The sequence below is a fragment of the Mya arenaria genome, chromosome 2 (genome assembly GCF_026914265.1).
Source record: "Mya arenaria isolate MELC-2E11 chromosome 2, ASM2691426v1".
Lineage (NCBI taxonomy): Eukaryota > Metazoa > Mollusca > Bivalvia > Myida > Myidae > Mya > Mya arenaria.
Genome location: NC_069123.1, coordinates 31,772,742 through 31,790,768, shown reverse-complemented (window position 1 = coordinate 31,790,768; position 18,027 = coordinate 31,772,742). Strand labels below are relative to the sequence as shown.

The following is an 18,027-nucleotide window of genomic DNA, read 5'->3' as shown; positions in this document are numbered from 1 at the left end:
TGGTATAAAATCTGCACCTATTCAACAAAATTTAAAACCTTTACGTAATTAATATGTTTAAAATGAAGGACGATACAAATTGCAGTTCTGCCGCCTCTTTTTGACACAAACTACACATAAATTTTATAAAAAATCAACAATATTGCAGGAAAAAATCATTTTTTCGGGTACATTTTATTATTTGACCTTGTAAAAAAATGACCTTGACCTTGAAGTATTTAAGGCTGTATGTCAATTTGAAGAACATTATGAGAGGAGTCATATCAACGAGAATGTATCTCCATATATTAAAACATTACATTTTTACCAAATTAGCAATTTATAATAGCCATCTGTTTTCATCATTTTTAGCTTATTCTGAATAGCGACTGTTTGTACGCCATTTTGAATATCTCCATGGTAACAGCATATAGGGTGCATTCAAAATAAAATATTGAAAGAACATACATAGCAATTCATTTTGGTATATATATATAAGCTTGATACACATTACAATTTTTAAATAATAAAAGAAAGAAGCCAGTCCGATAGTGTATTTTTCTCAAAATTTACATTTTGACCTCTAAAATGACATTGACCTTTAAAATATAAAAATTTAAATAAGCTTGAATCTGAACAGTAATGAGTGTATGTATATATTTAAAAGTGATTTGGTTTTAATATTTACTTTCAAAATATCTTATCAACCTATTATTTGATTATTTCTCATATTACAAATTTTGGCGGCCATTTTGAACGCCATCTTGAATTTAGCGAATTCGCAGGAGCCGCCATGTGGCCAAAGGCACTTTTCATAAACAATAGACATTCTCCTAACATGACATATAAAAATAATTTGTATAACATGCCGGACACTTTTTTCTCAAAAATGAGGACTTGGAACCCGGACTATAATTAGCGTTCTAAATATTGCCACAAGACAAGGTTTTCATGATGCTACAGACGACAGTCTTCAACAAGGGAGCTACTTACATTGTGGTGATCATTAAAAAGGAGTTCCATACGGGGATTTTATCTTCGCCCGTGGGCAAGATAAGAATTTCTATCATGGTTAAATTATTGGATCTACTTATCTGAGGTTGGAGAACATGTGATCTTATGTTCTTTTCCCGATCGATACTTAGTAAATACTACATGGGTTGTTAATCAGATTTATTTTTGGAAATATAAACACAACAAATGACCGATAAGGAATGCCCCCAGCAAGATGCCAATAAGCGTTTTAGAAACCAGCTGTGTTTTGCCAGATTTGAAGCTAAAATTGTACCAACTTTATTTCACGACGTCAATAACAACGTTAAGAACCGGTCAACGTTCTGTTCGATTGTACGTGAACAAAGAGCAAAGCTTTTATTTCAAGTCATAATATGTGGCAAGCTAACGCGTTTCCGGATTAAGTGACTGGATTAGAAGATCATGCGGACATCATTGTATTGACCAGCAGCCAAATCTTGGTTCAGTCCACATGGTACTTTTTTATTTTTCGCAATTAAATGGTTTGATTGTTTTGTTAAAACATTGGAGTTTTACACAAATGTTAATAACGATTTTTGTATCAATCATATCCCATCAAGTTTTTCTCTTTTACATTCAAAAAGTTCATATAACAATATGGCCCTATATCTGTTGCCCGAGTTCATCAAGAAACTAGGACAACAAGCTGTTATCAAGGAATTGAAGACAAGAGCTAGGTGGTTGCTAAGGTGATCCATGATTGTTAAGGGAGCTATGAAAGCAAGCTGGTACCCTGGAATTTGAGACAAGAGGTGGTTGCTTAGGTGATCTATGATTGTAAAGGGAACTTCGGAAGCAAGCTGTTGCCAAGGAATTTAAGACAAAAGGTGGTTGCTAAGGTGATCCATGATTTTAAGGGAACTCCGGAAGCAAGCTGTTGCCAAGGAATTGAAGACACGAGGTGGTTGCTAAAGTCATCCATGACTTTTAAGGGAACTCCGGAAGCAAGCCGTTGGCGGTTTCAAAAATATAAAAAAGCTATACCCTAAACAATTGTTTTAAATGAGGGAACATATAATTTACAATTCTGTCTATGCCTTAAGACACATACTAAACGTAAATTGAAATGAAAATGGAAAAAAAATATATAGAAAAAAACATATTTTGAGTTATTTTGCATATCTTGACCTTGAAATGACCATGACCTTGAAATGGCTGAAATAAGCTTAAACTTGACATGGGAGAGGTCAGTTGGATATGTCAACATAAAGCATATTATTTAAAAGATACAAGCCATGCATTTAGACAGACTTTCAGTTTAACACTACCACAGTTTGCTATAAGACCATTACAGCAATAGCAATCTTGCGACCACCTTTGGCATGCTATTATAGTATGAACCCTTGGCGTTTTCAAAAAATATAAAAGCTATATCCTAAAATATTGTTTTAAATGAAGGAACATACAATTTACAATTCTGCCAGCACTTTTTGACACACACTTAACATAAATGAATTAAAAAAAGAAAAGTAAACAGGTAAAATAGAATTTTAGGGCATTTTTTATACTTTGACCTTGAAAATGACCTTGACAATGACCTTGACTTATTTAAGGTTATATGTCAATTTGAAGTACATTATGAGAAAAGTAATATCCATGTGAATATTTTTTCTTATTTATTTAATGAAAATAGCTATATTCGAACATAGTATTTTTACTGAAATGGCAATTAATGGCGGCCATCTTGGGCGCCATCTTGGATATTTCCTTTTCGCAAGAGCCGCCAAGTGGCCAAACACACTTTTCATAATCTACAGACTTTAACCTACAATTTGATACCAAATTATTTTGTATAGCAGAGGGGTGCAGTAAATTTCCTTGATTTTCACATTTTTCTGCCTTGGAACCCAGACTATTAATAATTTCTCGCTTCAAATGTCACCATTAAAACAGTTTTCACGCACCTTTCAAGAAATAATGCTTCACTCTCCTTAGAACTATTTGACTATTTAACATAATCTGAATCACTGACAACCATGAATTATCGCATATCCATACGCAATTATTTTCACTAGGCAAAAAAGAGTTCCAGCAAAAAATACATTTTTACTTAATTTTGTTTAACTGAGGTGGGAGAAAAAGCATCTACCATAGCCGCTCGTGTAAGCTAGGTTCATCCCGAGCCTCGCGCAGGGTGTTTTGCGGAAACTCGGTAAACCTCGTTTCCGCAAAACACCCTACGCTCGGGTCGGAATGAACCTAGCTTACACTGTTGGCCATGGAAGATACTTATAATCTCGGTCATCTTATTTAAAATTAAAAACGAGGTTAATGGCAACAGGGACTAAGTCTTTTGCACAATCAAAAGCTTCATTTTATTCCAAATAAGTTAATGCCAATATAGATTTACCAATTTTTAATTATGCTATACATGTTCCCCGTTTTAACCTCCTTGATATATATTATGTTTTAGGAAAACAAAAGCACTAATAATGTCAGTTTTTCATCAACATGATGGTAATGAGAACTTGTACAAAAAGCGAGAACTTTAAAGTAATACATTCAAACATACATGTTTATTGGTTATCAAATTCCCTTGATCGATCTTAGCACGTGGTTAGTTCATTGAAAATAATAACTTGAAATATATCTCAATGCAAAATGAAATAAAAAGTATATAAAATAATAAAATATGATTTAAGCTCATGGTCCAAATTAGCATCCAATTAGTTATCCAGATTTATTATTGTATGTACTTTCCATTGAAAGAGTGCATGTAATAGAATGACGACCAAGAAAAATGGTATATTACATGTACTGATATACAGCAAAGGGTCACGAAAATACCATTAGAATACCGTCCAAATAATGGGACCTTTGCCCCATATTCGGAGGACAAAACATTCTTTGAAGAGACAATACATATATATACTTAGTCAGATATACTGTCTTCAAACTATGACTAGCCAAACAAGCTTTTTAACTCCAATCGCTCTTGTATCGGTCAAGGCCACACGGTTTCGTGAACTCTTGACCGTGGCGCCGTATCCACAAGTTCCCCACCCACTTGTCGCCTAGCAACACCGGGCACGCGGAGTGTCGCGTGTTTGGATGTTCCGTTCCATTGTTGAACAAGTTGTACCAAAAAAGAGCGTTGCCCTGGAAATAAAATAAGTATGCGACATATCGAAAAAATCATACTTTATAAGCCTCCAACTTTGTGATCGCTTTTTAAACTCTACAAACCTTTTTCCTAATTTAAAACTTAAAAAAATAAATCCGTCTGGCAAAATCTATATCTGCCAGACATTTTCAACCATTTCGGAGTTACTCTTCCTTTTCCCTTTTTGCCACAAATGAACTGCGGAAACTTGGCTGTGCAAATATAAATAATACTATAAAAAAAGTCTTGAACTGAACTGAATTGCACATGTACAAATTTATCTTGAACTTAACAACGGAAAAAACGATAACATTCGTAACTTGTAATTATTAGTATAACTGTGAGTTAAAATTACTGAAATTCATTTAAATTTACAATTTCTCATATTGAATAACATTACTAGTTAAACGGACAGTCGGTAAGGTCGTTTACCAAACTTTCATCACAACCTTTTTTGGAAAGACGCTTATCCCGGCATGCGGAAACACGGTGGCACCCCCGGCTTGTACGTCTGACAGCTGAAAATTTACTGTTCTTCATTATATGCTTTCTTGTGGTTCATATATATTTATCAGTGAAATAAAGTTGATATTGCACTGTTTCAAACCGTGCAAATATCACTTTGATATTTTTCTCTTTTTTAAAGAAAATAATGGCCCGCTCTCAGCCCCAAATCAAACGCCAGCGAGCACAGGGCTGGGTCACAATTTCTACGACGTGTATTCCGAAAGGGCGTTAAGTTTGCATACAATTTGACGCAATATTATCATATCATTTTTGTAATTGCATGTCCACGAAGAGAATGTTATGGGATGGGGGGTGCTAGTGAGTAGCGACATTTCCTACTATCCGAAGACATAGATCATATACTTTGTATTTTGTATAGGTATACGAGTTTACTTACATACACCATGAAAGTCGCTATTCGTTGATCGGATTTATGCGGTTCCTTGCTTGACTAAAACATAAAACATACATTTAGCATAAAGCTACGTTATATCTTGTTGGTAGGTAATTATGAAAAAAATGTTTTACAAAATTGAATATTACAAAAACACTACTACAATTAACATACAAAACTTAACAACACTATAATAATGCGGGATGTATACCTGATCTAAAAACACGCCAATTACATGTAGTATTATTCCAGAGCACATCGGATATGCTTTATACGAGTAAAATACAAAGAAATAGAACACTTTATATCAATATGACCTAATCAACATAAACATAATTAATTTCATACCACAGCACATTGGGTATGCTTTTTACTAACACATAGACACAAGTTAAACTAAAAAAAATACTAGAACAATATTGTAAATTTAATGTGATCAGTATGTCTGCCATTGTATCATACACATGTAATTGTTTTTCTCATTGCATACATACCGCGTTTATTTTTGGGAAGTAGTCGTGGTGTAAGTAATATTCTCCACCGACTCCGTAGTTTCCGATCTTAAAAACCATTGAATTATAGTTAGAACACTAATTACTCAACCAATTAGATTCGCAGAAATGAAGAGTTTTATCATATATATCTATTTATACAGTCGAACCCCGTTGGCTCGAACTCCCAGGGACCGGCGAAAATACCTCGAGCCTCGGAAAATTCGAGCCAAGCGGGATTGTTAACCTTCAAAATAAAGAAACCGGTCCCATGCATCTGGTTCGAGCCAACGAGGAATTCGAGCCAAGCGAGTTCAAGCCAACGGGGTTCGACTGTATACATATTCAGTATATTTGGTGTATGCTTTCCTCAGCAATTGCGGATCGTGAAAATGAACGAGTTGTATATAAAAGAATCATATCTTTTTCCAGGCAATTTGGGAGCAAGTATTTCGTCGGACCTTATTCGGAAAAAAATATTCCTTGAGTAGGAATTGAACATACTTGGTATTTTTCGTATGACATCCTTTTCATTCCGGTAAATGCTTCCACTCTTGCGATAAACGTTGTGTTCGTGTCATATTCTGATTTTTGTAGAAATATACTGAAAAAACCCCACATCGATCTTGTGTTTTTGTCAGTGTCAGTGTTGGAATATGGACGATAGCCCGATTGTTCAGAACTTTGTTAAAGTTAACAACGTTACAACGACATCGTTGTTAACCTTCAAACGTGAAATATTTGATGACGTGCTCACATATTTACTTCAAATATAAGCAAGTTCAGCTGAAATAGTTGTTTGAGAAATACAGCAATTCACAAGTATATTCATTAAACTTATAGAGCTGTAACGATTCAAAAGTTTACAACCTAGAATATACTAAGTAATAGTAAGATGGCATGAAGTAAGATCTTAATGATCAAGAATGGGCGGAGTGAGCGTATTTTCCATACCTTTCTAGATATGTAAAAGTGATAAAAGGTTTACTTTTGACTTGTCCGCCGTTTGTGCACGTTTCTTTTGCCCCGACCAACCATCGCACGCTGCAGCTAGTAAAAAGTTAGGTGTAAAATTAATATTAACCGAGGTTTGATTGGTCATTGTTTCATTTGATTTTATAAATCGGTTTTATAAATAAAGGTGCATGCACTACAAATAAAGTTAAGAAATATTTATAGAGTAGAAAAGGAAATATAATAAAACCATGCAAAACAACGAAGATTGATTTGGTTGTAAAGAAGAGTGAGTCAAAATATCATTGTCTTAATTATGTCCCAGAACTAATCTGTCAGATTGTGCCATGCGTTGTCTATCACGAACTGTATCTGTCTCCATGTCTGCCGATCGAATAATAGGATTTTCACCACATACTGGACGCATTCATTGTTTTCAAAATATAAAGAAGAAGTCCACTTGCCCGGCAAAAGATTGTACCAGAATCGGTACATTTTTTTTAGAAGTGCGCCATTTTGTTTGCAACCGAACATTTTCACTTAATGTTTGCATCAAACCAAATTAGGCCCCTCAACCCTGCATAATTGTTATCATTTTGTTTTTATGTTTTCATAATTGAATACTCTCATACTCTCGGAAACGCTATCTTTCTGGTCCGATCGCTTTCTTCCGGGCTTATCATGTCGTGGGCGACAACAATATATGGGTCTAGACTCTTTTCCTCCATTTTGATAGGCTGCAGGAGAAGCAGTGGATGGCCCCTTGTTTCTAGTCGACATTCGAGAGGACGCCAGGGCTTAGGTAGTGTGAGTAACTGCAATTTATAAGAGGCACTTTTATTTAGACATAACCACTGTCAGTGTAGTTCTTTTGCACGTGCCTTTGTTGATTAAGTTATATAAAAGCTTATATTTTCGCATTTGTTTAATGGCCAAACGTTCTAAGCCGATTATTATTCAAAAAATAACCATTTGAAACAGTTGATGGATTAATTGAATTAACTAACAAACAGAATAAAAAGAATATAAATAGTTATGTCCTAACTTTTAAACATAATGATATTTAAACGAGTATATAAAAGAAATGCCAATGTATACATGGGACATTACCACGCATTACCACGTGATTTATGCCAGAAGGTGGCCAAACTTCTTGTCCTCCGCTAACTTTTGATGTATATTTTGATGCTGGTACACACTTTATGGATTATTGCCAGTTAAAAAAACATACAATCTATGTACGCCTAGAAATCTTATTGTCGGAAACTACGCTATGCTACAGAAAATACTGATGCAGTTATACGTTATTAATTGGTTGGGTCTAGAAGGAGTACTAAAACATTTTAGCCAGATGGTACCAAGTACCTTATAAACTAGTAAAGGGAGACTTGAATGTCGATGAATACATTTAAGCATTAACCTCACGTTATTGATATAATCAAACTAATTTTTCAACATATAAATGCTACTTACATGGTTCACACGCTGTCCTTTGCAGAGTTCACTATGTAGACGTTCGTTTATGTCCTTAACTGGTGATTCAATGTAGTCTTGAGGAAGGTCATAGATTGGTGTCCCTTCTGTCTTCTGTAGGTACTCCTTTAGCTTAAGACGATGATACCTGCTATCTTGTTCCAGAGAGAGCAAAATTATGTAATTTATAGAATATTTTAATATGATTTGACATGCTTTTATGTATCGAATGTGCTCGGATATCAATGCAGTGTTCACCAGAAAACAAAACTTGTCTATGTTATCTGGTTTTAAAGAGAGCAAAATCATGCAAAAGAATGATAATTTTACATGCTATAATGTATCGAATGCGCTCGGATTTAAAATATGTATGCTGGTTGACACCATAGAGCAAAACTTATCCTACTCTATGTAATGAAAGAATGAAGCTCTATGGTGGGTGTCTGGTTGAAAACCATAAGCTCATATTTCTAAGGTGTGTTCTGAACTATTCAAGACTTAAAAGTCTACTCACCTCGAACCTTTACGACTTCGTTATAATAGAACGCCGCCACGTCGGTTTGGTTGACCTAGTGTATGATAATAGATTCCAGACCGTAATGTTCGTACATGTATATACAATGTACAGAACTACAAAATTATGAAATTGTCCAAAATTGAAAGCATGACATTTCATAGATATATAAATATATACAAAACTATCAAGAATTAATGCCTGTTCATGATACATTTGCATTGTAGTTGAATTGCTTTGTTGGCATAATGTGGACTTTCCCTTAAACAATGTGTTTTCTTCGTGATCATATAAACATTTACTCGGAACGGTAATAAGTAAGCGGAGTTTTACCGTGCTATAACTATCGTGCGGATTAAGTAAAACGCTATTCACTTGTAGGCACGAAATATGTTTAGGTTATCCTTGACAACATGGTACAAAACAGTAACTTGACCCACAACCCTCGAGATTGAAATAATACACCCGTGCTAAAGCGCTCGTGTATTATTTCAATCACTCGGATTGTTGTTGTTGTAACTATAACAAAGTGTGACTCGGATCGCCATGTGCTCAGTGTGCCATTTAGCTAAGAGTATTTACTACACTTGCTATCCGAGCTGTACGAGGGAAGTGGGTGACCTCAATGTGTTGTACCATGATATCCAAGGCGGCGTTCAATAAATGGCGTCTGTGTAAGTGTACAGTGGTGTAATGTATTCCGTACGATGCTTATAGCACGGTTAAGCTCTGCCTACCTGTTATCATTTTGATATGGGAGTTAATGTATAAACGAAAACACTTTTAAACATGGTACACGACCATTATAATGATGCAGTAAGTGCTAGTTTTTACTACTGTTTTACATAATTGTAGAGAACGCAATGCATGGTAATCGCCAAAGGAAGCGCCAGTTGCAAGTGGTTATATACGTGTTTCAGATACACGTTTAGGATTTTTTTTATTTATACCATAAATATCTAGGGAAAGCCATTTATAACCGAAAAGCGTTTGTCCAGCAAGTATGTGAATACATGGCGGCTGTTACATCAAGTGGCAGTGGCTGTCGCGGCAAGATTATATTTTGCTCGGTCATTGTGTGTTTTATTAAAAAAAAAGAAACTAGTGTCACTTTTCACCGCGTTACTCTTGCTCAACATCAGTCACATTAAGAGTGTATATTACAGCATTTGTATAACCGTATTTTTGGCTTGTTGCAATTGTATTCTACATGATGCCTGTTTTTAAAACTCCACCACCAGTACCATCCCATAGCACTTTCAGGGCTTTGATTTCATACCCCAGCCGCCGCTTTTGCCGCTGCCATGTAGATCCTGGTCAGAGTTGTCGTGGTATTTCCCTCCGTCAGACATGTATTGGAAGCCTGCCCTACCCACTCGTGACCAAGGTATCGCTTGTCATTTTTGAAACACTCAACAGCGATATCCGAACACTCTTTTGCTACAGGGTAATATAAAATGGAAGGTTACTATCTTAAAAGCAAAATTTAAAGTTCATCGATGATCATGGCACAAAATTAAAATTTTGATGAGATATTATTATTTTTTACCCATACTAGCTTAAGGAAATGTTTGGCATCACCCTCTCGTGAATTTTAGGCTTAAAGGGACTCGCTCATGATTTGTAAAATGCACTTTCTATTTACGAAATAAAATTTGGCAATCATAAGGAGTGTTAAACTAAGATACTGGCAGCTGGAACCCATCAGCAAATGTTAATATTTGCTCAAATATCTTCTTTGAAGACCACAATTCTCAATCGCGTTATTAACGGCATTGGGCGATTTCATTATCGCTTTATTGGTTGATTGGCATTTTCAAGTGATGTTATCAATGTATTGTTAAAAGGTAAAAATATCCATGTGCTATTGTATTGGTCCTTGTGGTCAAATGGATAAGGCGTCGGTTTTCTATTTTTTGTTGCCTTTATTTGGTTCGTACCCAACTAAACTACTTTAAATGTATTTTTTCTGCAATTACGATATCATTGTGTTAAATAATGATAAAATAAGTGTTTTTAGATAATTACCGGGAAAACTAATATTTGGTCCCAAAACAGGAGCGAGACCCTTTAATAAGTTATATCTATATGACCTACAATATAAGTAATAGGTAGGTTTGTTCAGTGGCTATATAGTAAAAGCAAACTACAATATTGATTTTTGTAAGCTACATTTTGCTATAAAATTGCGAAATCGATCACCGCCTCAGGAAAGTGCTTCAAGCAATTACTATTTATCTTAAACGTTTCCTTAAGAAAAACATTCATTTAAATCGATGAAGTTTCGAAAAATGCTACAAATATACTCACCAGTAAGTTTTATCCCTGACGTATTATTCCTGACTTTTCCATTCGCAATATCGGATGTCTTTAAGTCGTAGACCGTTTGAAGAGTTGTTATACCCTTTGATAAAGACGTTTTTGATTAAAGCCACTGCTTTTAGATTAGAAGTGTAATCGACAAAGAATACTTGCATAAAAAATTACGAAAAATTCTTCAATAACCATAATCATTATTTGTCTAATAGTTTAAACGAACATTGATATTGAATAAACAAAACAGAACAGAACATTCATTTACCAGACGGCCATGTGTGCTGACCCAACTCTATTCGGAAAATCATATTTCAAAGGTATTCTTAAACGTACTTACTCGAACGACACCCTCATACTCAGACTTGGGCAGTTGAGGCAAATCGTTCATCATCTTTTGAATTTCGACCTTTTCTTTAATAAAATATATAACATTTATTAGAATATGTCAATTGATTTTGCTTCATTTAATTGGCATTGGTTGTCTAGATTTCGGCGACCACTTTCTTTATTAACCATAAGAACATTGATAAAATAACAAATTAATGAGGACAAACAAATTCATTCTAGCATTCAAATCTCCTCTGCCATTGTCCATCGAAAACATTGAACCTCGGATTTATGCCGGTACATCAGAAAAAGTAGTTCGTAAAATTTTAGATATTTTTTATGACTTTTGCATTATATTCTATCAATCGAATTAATGTACCTTTTTCATTTGCATTCAGACATTATTACTTTTTCATATTCAATTATTACCTTTTTCAAATAGCTTGATTTCAGAGACAAGTTTTGTGGCCGTCTCGTTGAAGATGATCGAATGGTTCCGAATGAAGCGGTAAGCGTTCAGAGGATGGTGAACTGTGAAATTTGGTTGTCGAATCTCCTCACCAGACAACTCGGACAGGTGCTTTACATACCTTGAATTTAGAAGACGATATATATTGATTGTCTATGCTTTTATTGTTTTTAAATAAAAGTGCTTGTCAATCACTTAAACAAAACACAATCACACGAACAACATGCCAATTGCACCAAAGAAACAGTCAATTTGGACCGTCACACTCAGGCGGCTTCTGACAGTCAGTTTTAACACCTCAAAGAGTTTCGTTTGTCAGCGCGCTGTTCTTGCGGGCTACAGATAAACAACATCCGTCCACATCTGCGGCATATATTCATTATATTATTATACAACAGCATACACCTCATCATTTATTTGAAATAGTTAGATGACATGAAGTAAAATCTGAATGATTAAGAATTGGCGGAGTGAGCGTAGCGAAAACTGATATTCACGTCTATTACCCCTTTATAATGTCCAGCCTTGTATGTTGTTCCTGAATCTTGAGTTTCAGCACTGGTAGAACCTTTATCATTGCACCACGAGTCTCAAGTAAGTGTTCTTGTATCTTAGCCATTGAAGAATATATCTCCACTGGACGGATATCGCCAGACCAAACATTGGCACCACAAAGGAGGTTAAAAATGCAATTCAGGAAAATTAGACACAATCCAAATGTGACCAGATGATAGTGAAAAGAGAACATCTTCACAGCATACACGCGTTTTAATGCGTTTATAGAAAACTTAAGGAGTAAAGTTTCATTGAAAGTTATTGATATGTTTAATTTGTAATCCTCAATAAATATTTAAAATGTTTATTTTTCCATCGATTATATGGTTACAAACCCGAAGGCAATTTTAATGATCAATATATTTATAAGTATTAGTCATACTTCGTGCTAAACATGAATTAACTACTTTTGAAGGATGTTATCTATTTATTAGAACTAGCTTTCAATACTTAAAATGATCAGTTTTGTTTCATTCAGTTTGTATTTAAAAACGTTTAGGCAGACCGTGTATACACACTGTCAATTTCCTTTCTAAATTGATAATTAAAACAAAACTTTTGAAAAGAAGTTTAAAGATGCACTATTTCTGCCAAATAAGCCGATTTACCTAAATAAATACAATTGTTTAAATATACCTAAAAGGATGAATAAATGACGAAGACAATGGTTCTTATAAAGGAATCTTAGTTTAATTTGGAAGAAATGTGCAAAAAACACGGTATTTTTACCAAATGAGACGACAGTAGATCACAGCATTTTTTTAGCATTCACCAATCATTTTATATTTTGCGTTTCCAGCCATGAAATACACGGTTACAATCGTCTTATCAGTGATTAATAATTTCCATAAAGGCATTACTTAGCAAGTAGTTAAAGATTTATCACTTAAAATGTATGTTTGTTATGTATACATGTGTATGTATTGATTTTCGGAATAAGAGTGTCACTTTAAAGTTGTAAGCTGTCTGTTCTTGTACATAAATGCATTTTTTTACAAAAAAATAACAACAATATTTCATATTCAGAAAATAAACCTGCATTGTACCGTCGGGTCAAAACGTTTGGTGTTTAAAAACTCGCTGCCCTCTAAACCCCCCACCCCCTCCCCCTCAGGGCTTTCCCTGACACACGATCTAAGACCCAATAACTAAGAAAATTGTTAAATTAAAAATAAAATCTTGAATCTTGAAACTCCAAGACACCCCTTATACAGGCATACCTCAAAATACAATGCCAGACATAACAGTCACAGCAAAGGGGATTGAGAAACTTCTATCAAACCTAAATCCCCACAAAGCATCAGGCCATGATCAGATAAAGCCTGTAATCCTGAAAAACCTCTCGACTTCACTGTCATCAATCCGGAAACATCTCTTCCAAAAGTCTCTTGACTCTGGAATTCTACCCCAAACTTGGAAGGATGCAAATGTGGCTCCTGTCTACAAAAAGGGGGATCGCTCAGACCCTGCCAACTACAGGCCCATTTCCCTGACATGTATTCTGTGAACATATAGTCGCATCCTCTATCTCAAAACATCTTAATAAGCTCAATGCATTTTATGAACTCCAACATGGCTTCAGGGAAAAGCGCTCTTGTGAATCCCAGCTCCTTATGCTAGTAGATGATCTTGTCAAATCTCTCCATAACAAAAAGCAAACTGATCTAATTTTGCTTGACTTCAGCAAGGCTTTCGACAAAGTCAGTCATGAGAAACTTGCTCTCAAACTTCATGGATATGGCATCAGAGGCCCTGCTCTAAAATGGTTTAAGGGGTTTCTGGATAACAGACGCCAGACTGTTGTTGTCAATGGGTCCTCATCAGAACCCATACCGGTCTCATCTGGAGTACCCCAGGGATCTGTACTGGCCGGGCCAATTCTCTTCCTAGTCTACATTAATGACCTTCCCCAGAGTGTCCAATCCAAAGTCAGGCTATTTGCTGATGATACTGCCATTTATTTAACTCTGTCAACAGCAACACAATCAGAAATTCTCCAAAAAGATCTTGATACACTTGAACTTTGGAGTCATGAATGGGACATGGAATTTAACCCATCTAAATGTCAAGTCGTTCACATAACAAAGGCAAAACCCCCAATTCCAACCCAGTACACTCTTCACCATTGTTTACTAGAATCTGTATCCTCAGCAAAATATCATGGTGTTGACCTGTCCTCAGATCTATCGTACATATAAATCGCATCTCTAAGAAGGCAAACAACACATTGAGCTTCCTGAGGAGGAACATTAAGGTACACTATGAACCTCTGAAATCTTCAGCCTACAAAGCTCTTGTCCGCCCACAGCTTGAATATTGCTCCACAGTTTGGTGTCCTTTCACTGATACCCACATGTACCAACTCGAATCTGTCCAACGTAGAGCTGCCAGATTGGCCAAACATGTCTATGGACAAACATCAATTGTCACTAACATGATGCAGTCCTTACAGTGGCATAGGCTTGACTATAGAAGAATAGATAACAGGCTTTCTCTTATGTACAAAATAACACATAACCAAATAGCAATCCCTATCGCTGGCTACCTTATCCCACTGACAAGACAATCTTGACACAATTACAGTTCCTCTTACATATTAATATCTGCACCACTGACTACTACAAATTCTCTATCTTCCCAAGAGCTGTCTTCCATTGGAACAACCTCCCACCCAACATAGTGGCCTGCCCTGCCCTGGAGCAGTTCAATCAGGCTGTCTTGCCAGATTGAACATGTCTTGCCATAGGGAGCTAACAAAACTATTTTTACTCTTTAAACCTAACCTGTACCTACTTATTTTATTTGTTTTTTAAAAAAAGTAAAGTTTCTTTCACAACCTTTACTAACATTCTTGGAAGATAGATAGATCTTGGCTCTTGTATAATTAAAACATTGATCAAGGGCATCTACTCGTGATAATTAAAAAAGCAGAAAATTTAACAATTAATAATAGTGATCTTTAACCGTCATCATGTTCAATTCGGTATCGGTTTCTATTCTGACGGGGAAAAAAACAAATTGATTTGGATCATGTTATTGTTTTCTCGGAAACAGGTCGGACAAGTCTAATACAGTAAAAAAAGCAATCATGCCCGAGAAACCGAACACGCTTACCTTTAAGCAGACGCTTAAAATGCGTCGAAATTATGTCGGGTATGCATTTTTGTTTATTTTACGCATTTCTTATAACGAAAAAAGGTTACGAAACGGTATAAAAAATACAAGAATTCACGAAATACAGGAAACTAAATGAAATTTAAGTTTAATATTAAATCTATATCAGTGGTCTATACGTGTTTAACAGTGCTTTCATGGCTTATTCACTAATATATAATGTCAAAGTAATAATTAGATAAGGCCAAATAAAAAAATAGGTCTGTTTCAGGGTACCCGACTGACCCTATTTTTTCCCGCTGACCATAACCTATTTTTCCCTGAAAAAAATGTGATTTGGGTACGGAAAGCATTTGTTACGAAATGTATGTACGTAAAGTTGACAATATTAGAGTTGGATTTCTGAATGCATTTACCAGTGCTCCAGCTAGCCCGTTTTTCAATGGCGCAGCGCCCGTGCCGCTTTTCTTACCGCCCTGCCCCCTTTTTGAGTAGTGCCCTTTTCACAAATGCTCTATTAGCCCCAAATATCCCGTTAGTGCCCTTTTTACTATTGAAATCATTATAAAAGATTGACAGCCCTTAATCCGCTGTCATAATTGAGACAATTTACGTAATACTTATGATAATAGTGTTCCCACTAGGTGTCACCATGCCCCCATTGATTGCTTAAAATATGCCGTACTGCCATTTCATCTTTCCATGTGCTTTGACCAAGTCATATGACAGCTAATTGTGTATTTGTGTAGTGAGCAGACGACCTGTGTATTCATAATCGGTCATCTACTAATCCGATAATTAGGAAGAGCCAAATAGGGAAACATCGGCAGGAGGCGTGCCTATTGAATGTCAGCCAATCAGAATATACATTGAGAACTCGTTCAACCAATGATGAAAGTTCGTAAAATGCGATAGAAAATGCGAAGGGATGGTGAAAAATGTTGTGAAGCACAATAAAATCTTTTAAAATAATTGTTTATTGTATTGTACAGATGAGACTTGCCATTTTCAACATTGTTGATTTGAAGCAGACGGCACTGCAGATATGTAAACATAAGAAAGGTGGCTCTAATACAATCAAATACATCACCTTTTCAGTAAATGTTTTGAAAGTTTATTTATAAAATATTCATGATGAAAATTTCTTTGTAATCCACAAAATTATGTTGATGCTTTATTTAGTATTTACTTATCATGTCCACGATCTTGTCAAAATTCGCCGAAACCGCCATTTTATCAGAACGATTTTCGGAGTTATTTTATCAATGTTCTAAGTTTAATAAGTGATTTTTTAAACCAGGGTAGTGATTTTTATTGTTATTTTATTCTAAAACATCAGCATATTAAACATTATTTTACCAAAGACAATTAAATAACAAACAGGATGAATGTAACATTCGTACCCAAACCCGATCGTACCAAACTAAGATTCGTCTCCTACATTTATTTTTTGTGTGTGTATCTATTTATTTGATGTTTAACTGTGTTTGTTTTTGTCTTCATCTTACAAACTTTTAAAAGAAATATTTGACATTGCACTAAAGAAGATGCCAAACAAGTACAATCATACTACCACAGACAAAAAGACAAATTTTAATTTTGATATTAAAACACACCCTTCTCAATTTTGAGAAAAAACAACAACACCATTTTGTATAAGTCTGAAAATCATGGAAAATGATTTAAATTGAGTATAAAAACAAAACAAATTCTAGGGGGAGACCCCCCCCCCCACAAAAAAGCAAACACCTGGTGGAGACACCCCCCACAACCACCCCAACCTCTACACGACTCATGTAGTTTGCCCTTTTCAAAACTCCACCCTGCCCTTTTCAAATCCTGGCTGGAGCACTGATTTACCATACTTCACCTTAGAGTTTGGACACCTTAAAATAATTAATTTTTCGCTCTCCGAATTCATAGAAAATAACCATTTTTACATTTTATCTACATGTATGGTAAACCTGCCTTTTTTCTTCATGTCTGCATTTTAATTTATCCGTAGTTATCAGTGGTTATTACGCCTATAAGTGTAATTCCTTCATCAAGTAAATTAAAATCCCATTCAACACCATTTTATACATGCATTGAAATGAATAAACACCTTTTATCGGCTTCAGATCAATCAGTCACATTGTGTAACGTCACATAACTCTCAGTTATACCCATGAGGATCTCATGGAGAGCATGGATATTGCTATGCAGGATTATTGTTTCTGAGTGGTGTTTTTGATTGTTACTATAAAAATATAAAGTATTGCATTTCTAACTTTATCACATTAAATAGTTACCTGTAGCATTGAATGTGTTGATTTTTATTGTTCTATTGATGTTACAATGAGTATTACTGTACGATTGTTGCTTCATAAAGTCCATATTAAAAGTGTGGTACAAGTTTCAAAGTTTATTGGCGGATCGTTTTACAAACATGTCATGTCTATGTTTTCTTAATCTCTTGATTGCCCTTGTTGTTTCTTTAATCCTCCATTAAATATATCACACATCCTTTTCAACAGGCAATAAATCGTTTAGGATGGGTAGTAACTAACTAACTTATCACAGTGATGTATACGGTTAGGTAATCTAGCCAGGCATTGTAACGATAAAGATCAATAATTTTTGTCTGTTAGACTTAGTAACTTAGTTACAATCGATGTCCTTTGGGTGTTCGAAAATTAGGTACCTAAAATAAATTATTTTTGAAAATAATAATGGATGTCCAAATTTTTAGATTGTCCGAACTCTAAGGAGAATTATGGGTAATTTGTGCTTGTGTGGCAGGTATATTTCAATTCT

At 35.2% G+C, this 18,027-nt stretch overlaps 2 protein-coding genes across 4 annotated transcripts in view; one reads left to right on the top strand and one right to left on the bottom strand.

Moving 5' to 3' along the window:
• Positions 1-3,396: 3,396 nt before the first annotated feature.
• On the bottom strand, positions 3,397-12,181 carry LOC128214265 (prolyl 4-hydroxylase subunit alpha-1-like). Its single transcript, XM_052920640.1, has 14 exons — positions 12,069-12,181; positions 11,523-11,683; positions 11,104-11,177; positions 10,761-10,854; positions 9,730-9,890; positions 8,451-8,505; positions 7,937-8,091; positions 7,096-7,278; positions 6,498-6,559; positions 6,014-6,113; positions 5,513-5,578; positions 5,022-5,075; positions 4,567-4,635; positions 3,397-4,113 (listed from the first exon to the last, which is right to left on the bottom strand). The coding sequence occupies exons 1-14, from the start codon at positions 12,179-12,181 to the stop codon at positions 3,934-3,936; spliced, it is 1,527 nt and encodes a 508-aa protein (XP_052776600.1). The 3' UTR covers positions 3,397-3,933.
• A 2,931-nt stretch (positions 12,182-15,112) lies between these two features.
• Positions 15,113-18,027, top strand: part of LOC128206826 (ethanolamine-phosphate phospho-lyase-like) — a 29,173-nt gene continuing 26,258 nt past the window's right edge. For all 3 annotated transcript variants that reach the window (XM_052909524.1, XM_052909510.1, XM_052909516.1), the window contains exon 1: positions 15,113-15,270. In XM_052909524.1, coding sequence (XP_052765484.1) covers positions 15,206-15,270 — 65 coding nt within the window. In that variant the 5' untranslated portion in view covers positions 15,113-15,205. The remainder of the gene's footprint in view (positions 15,271-18,027) is intronic.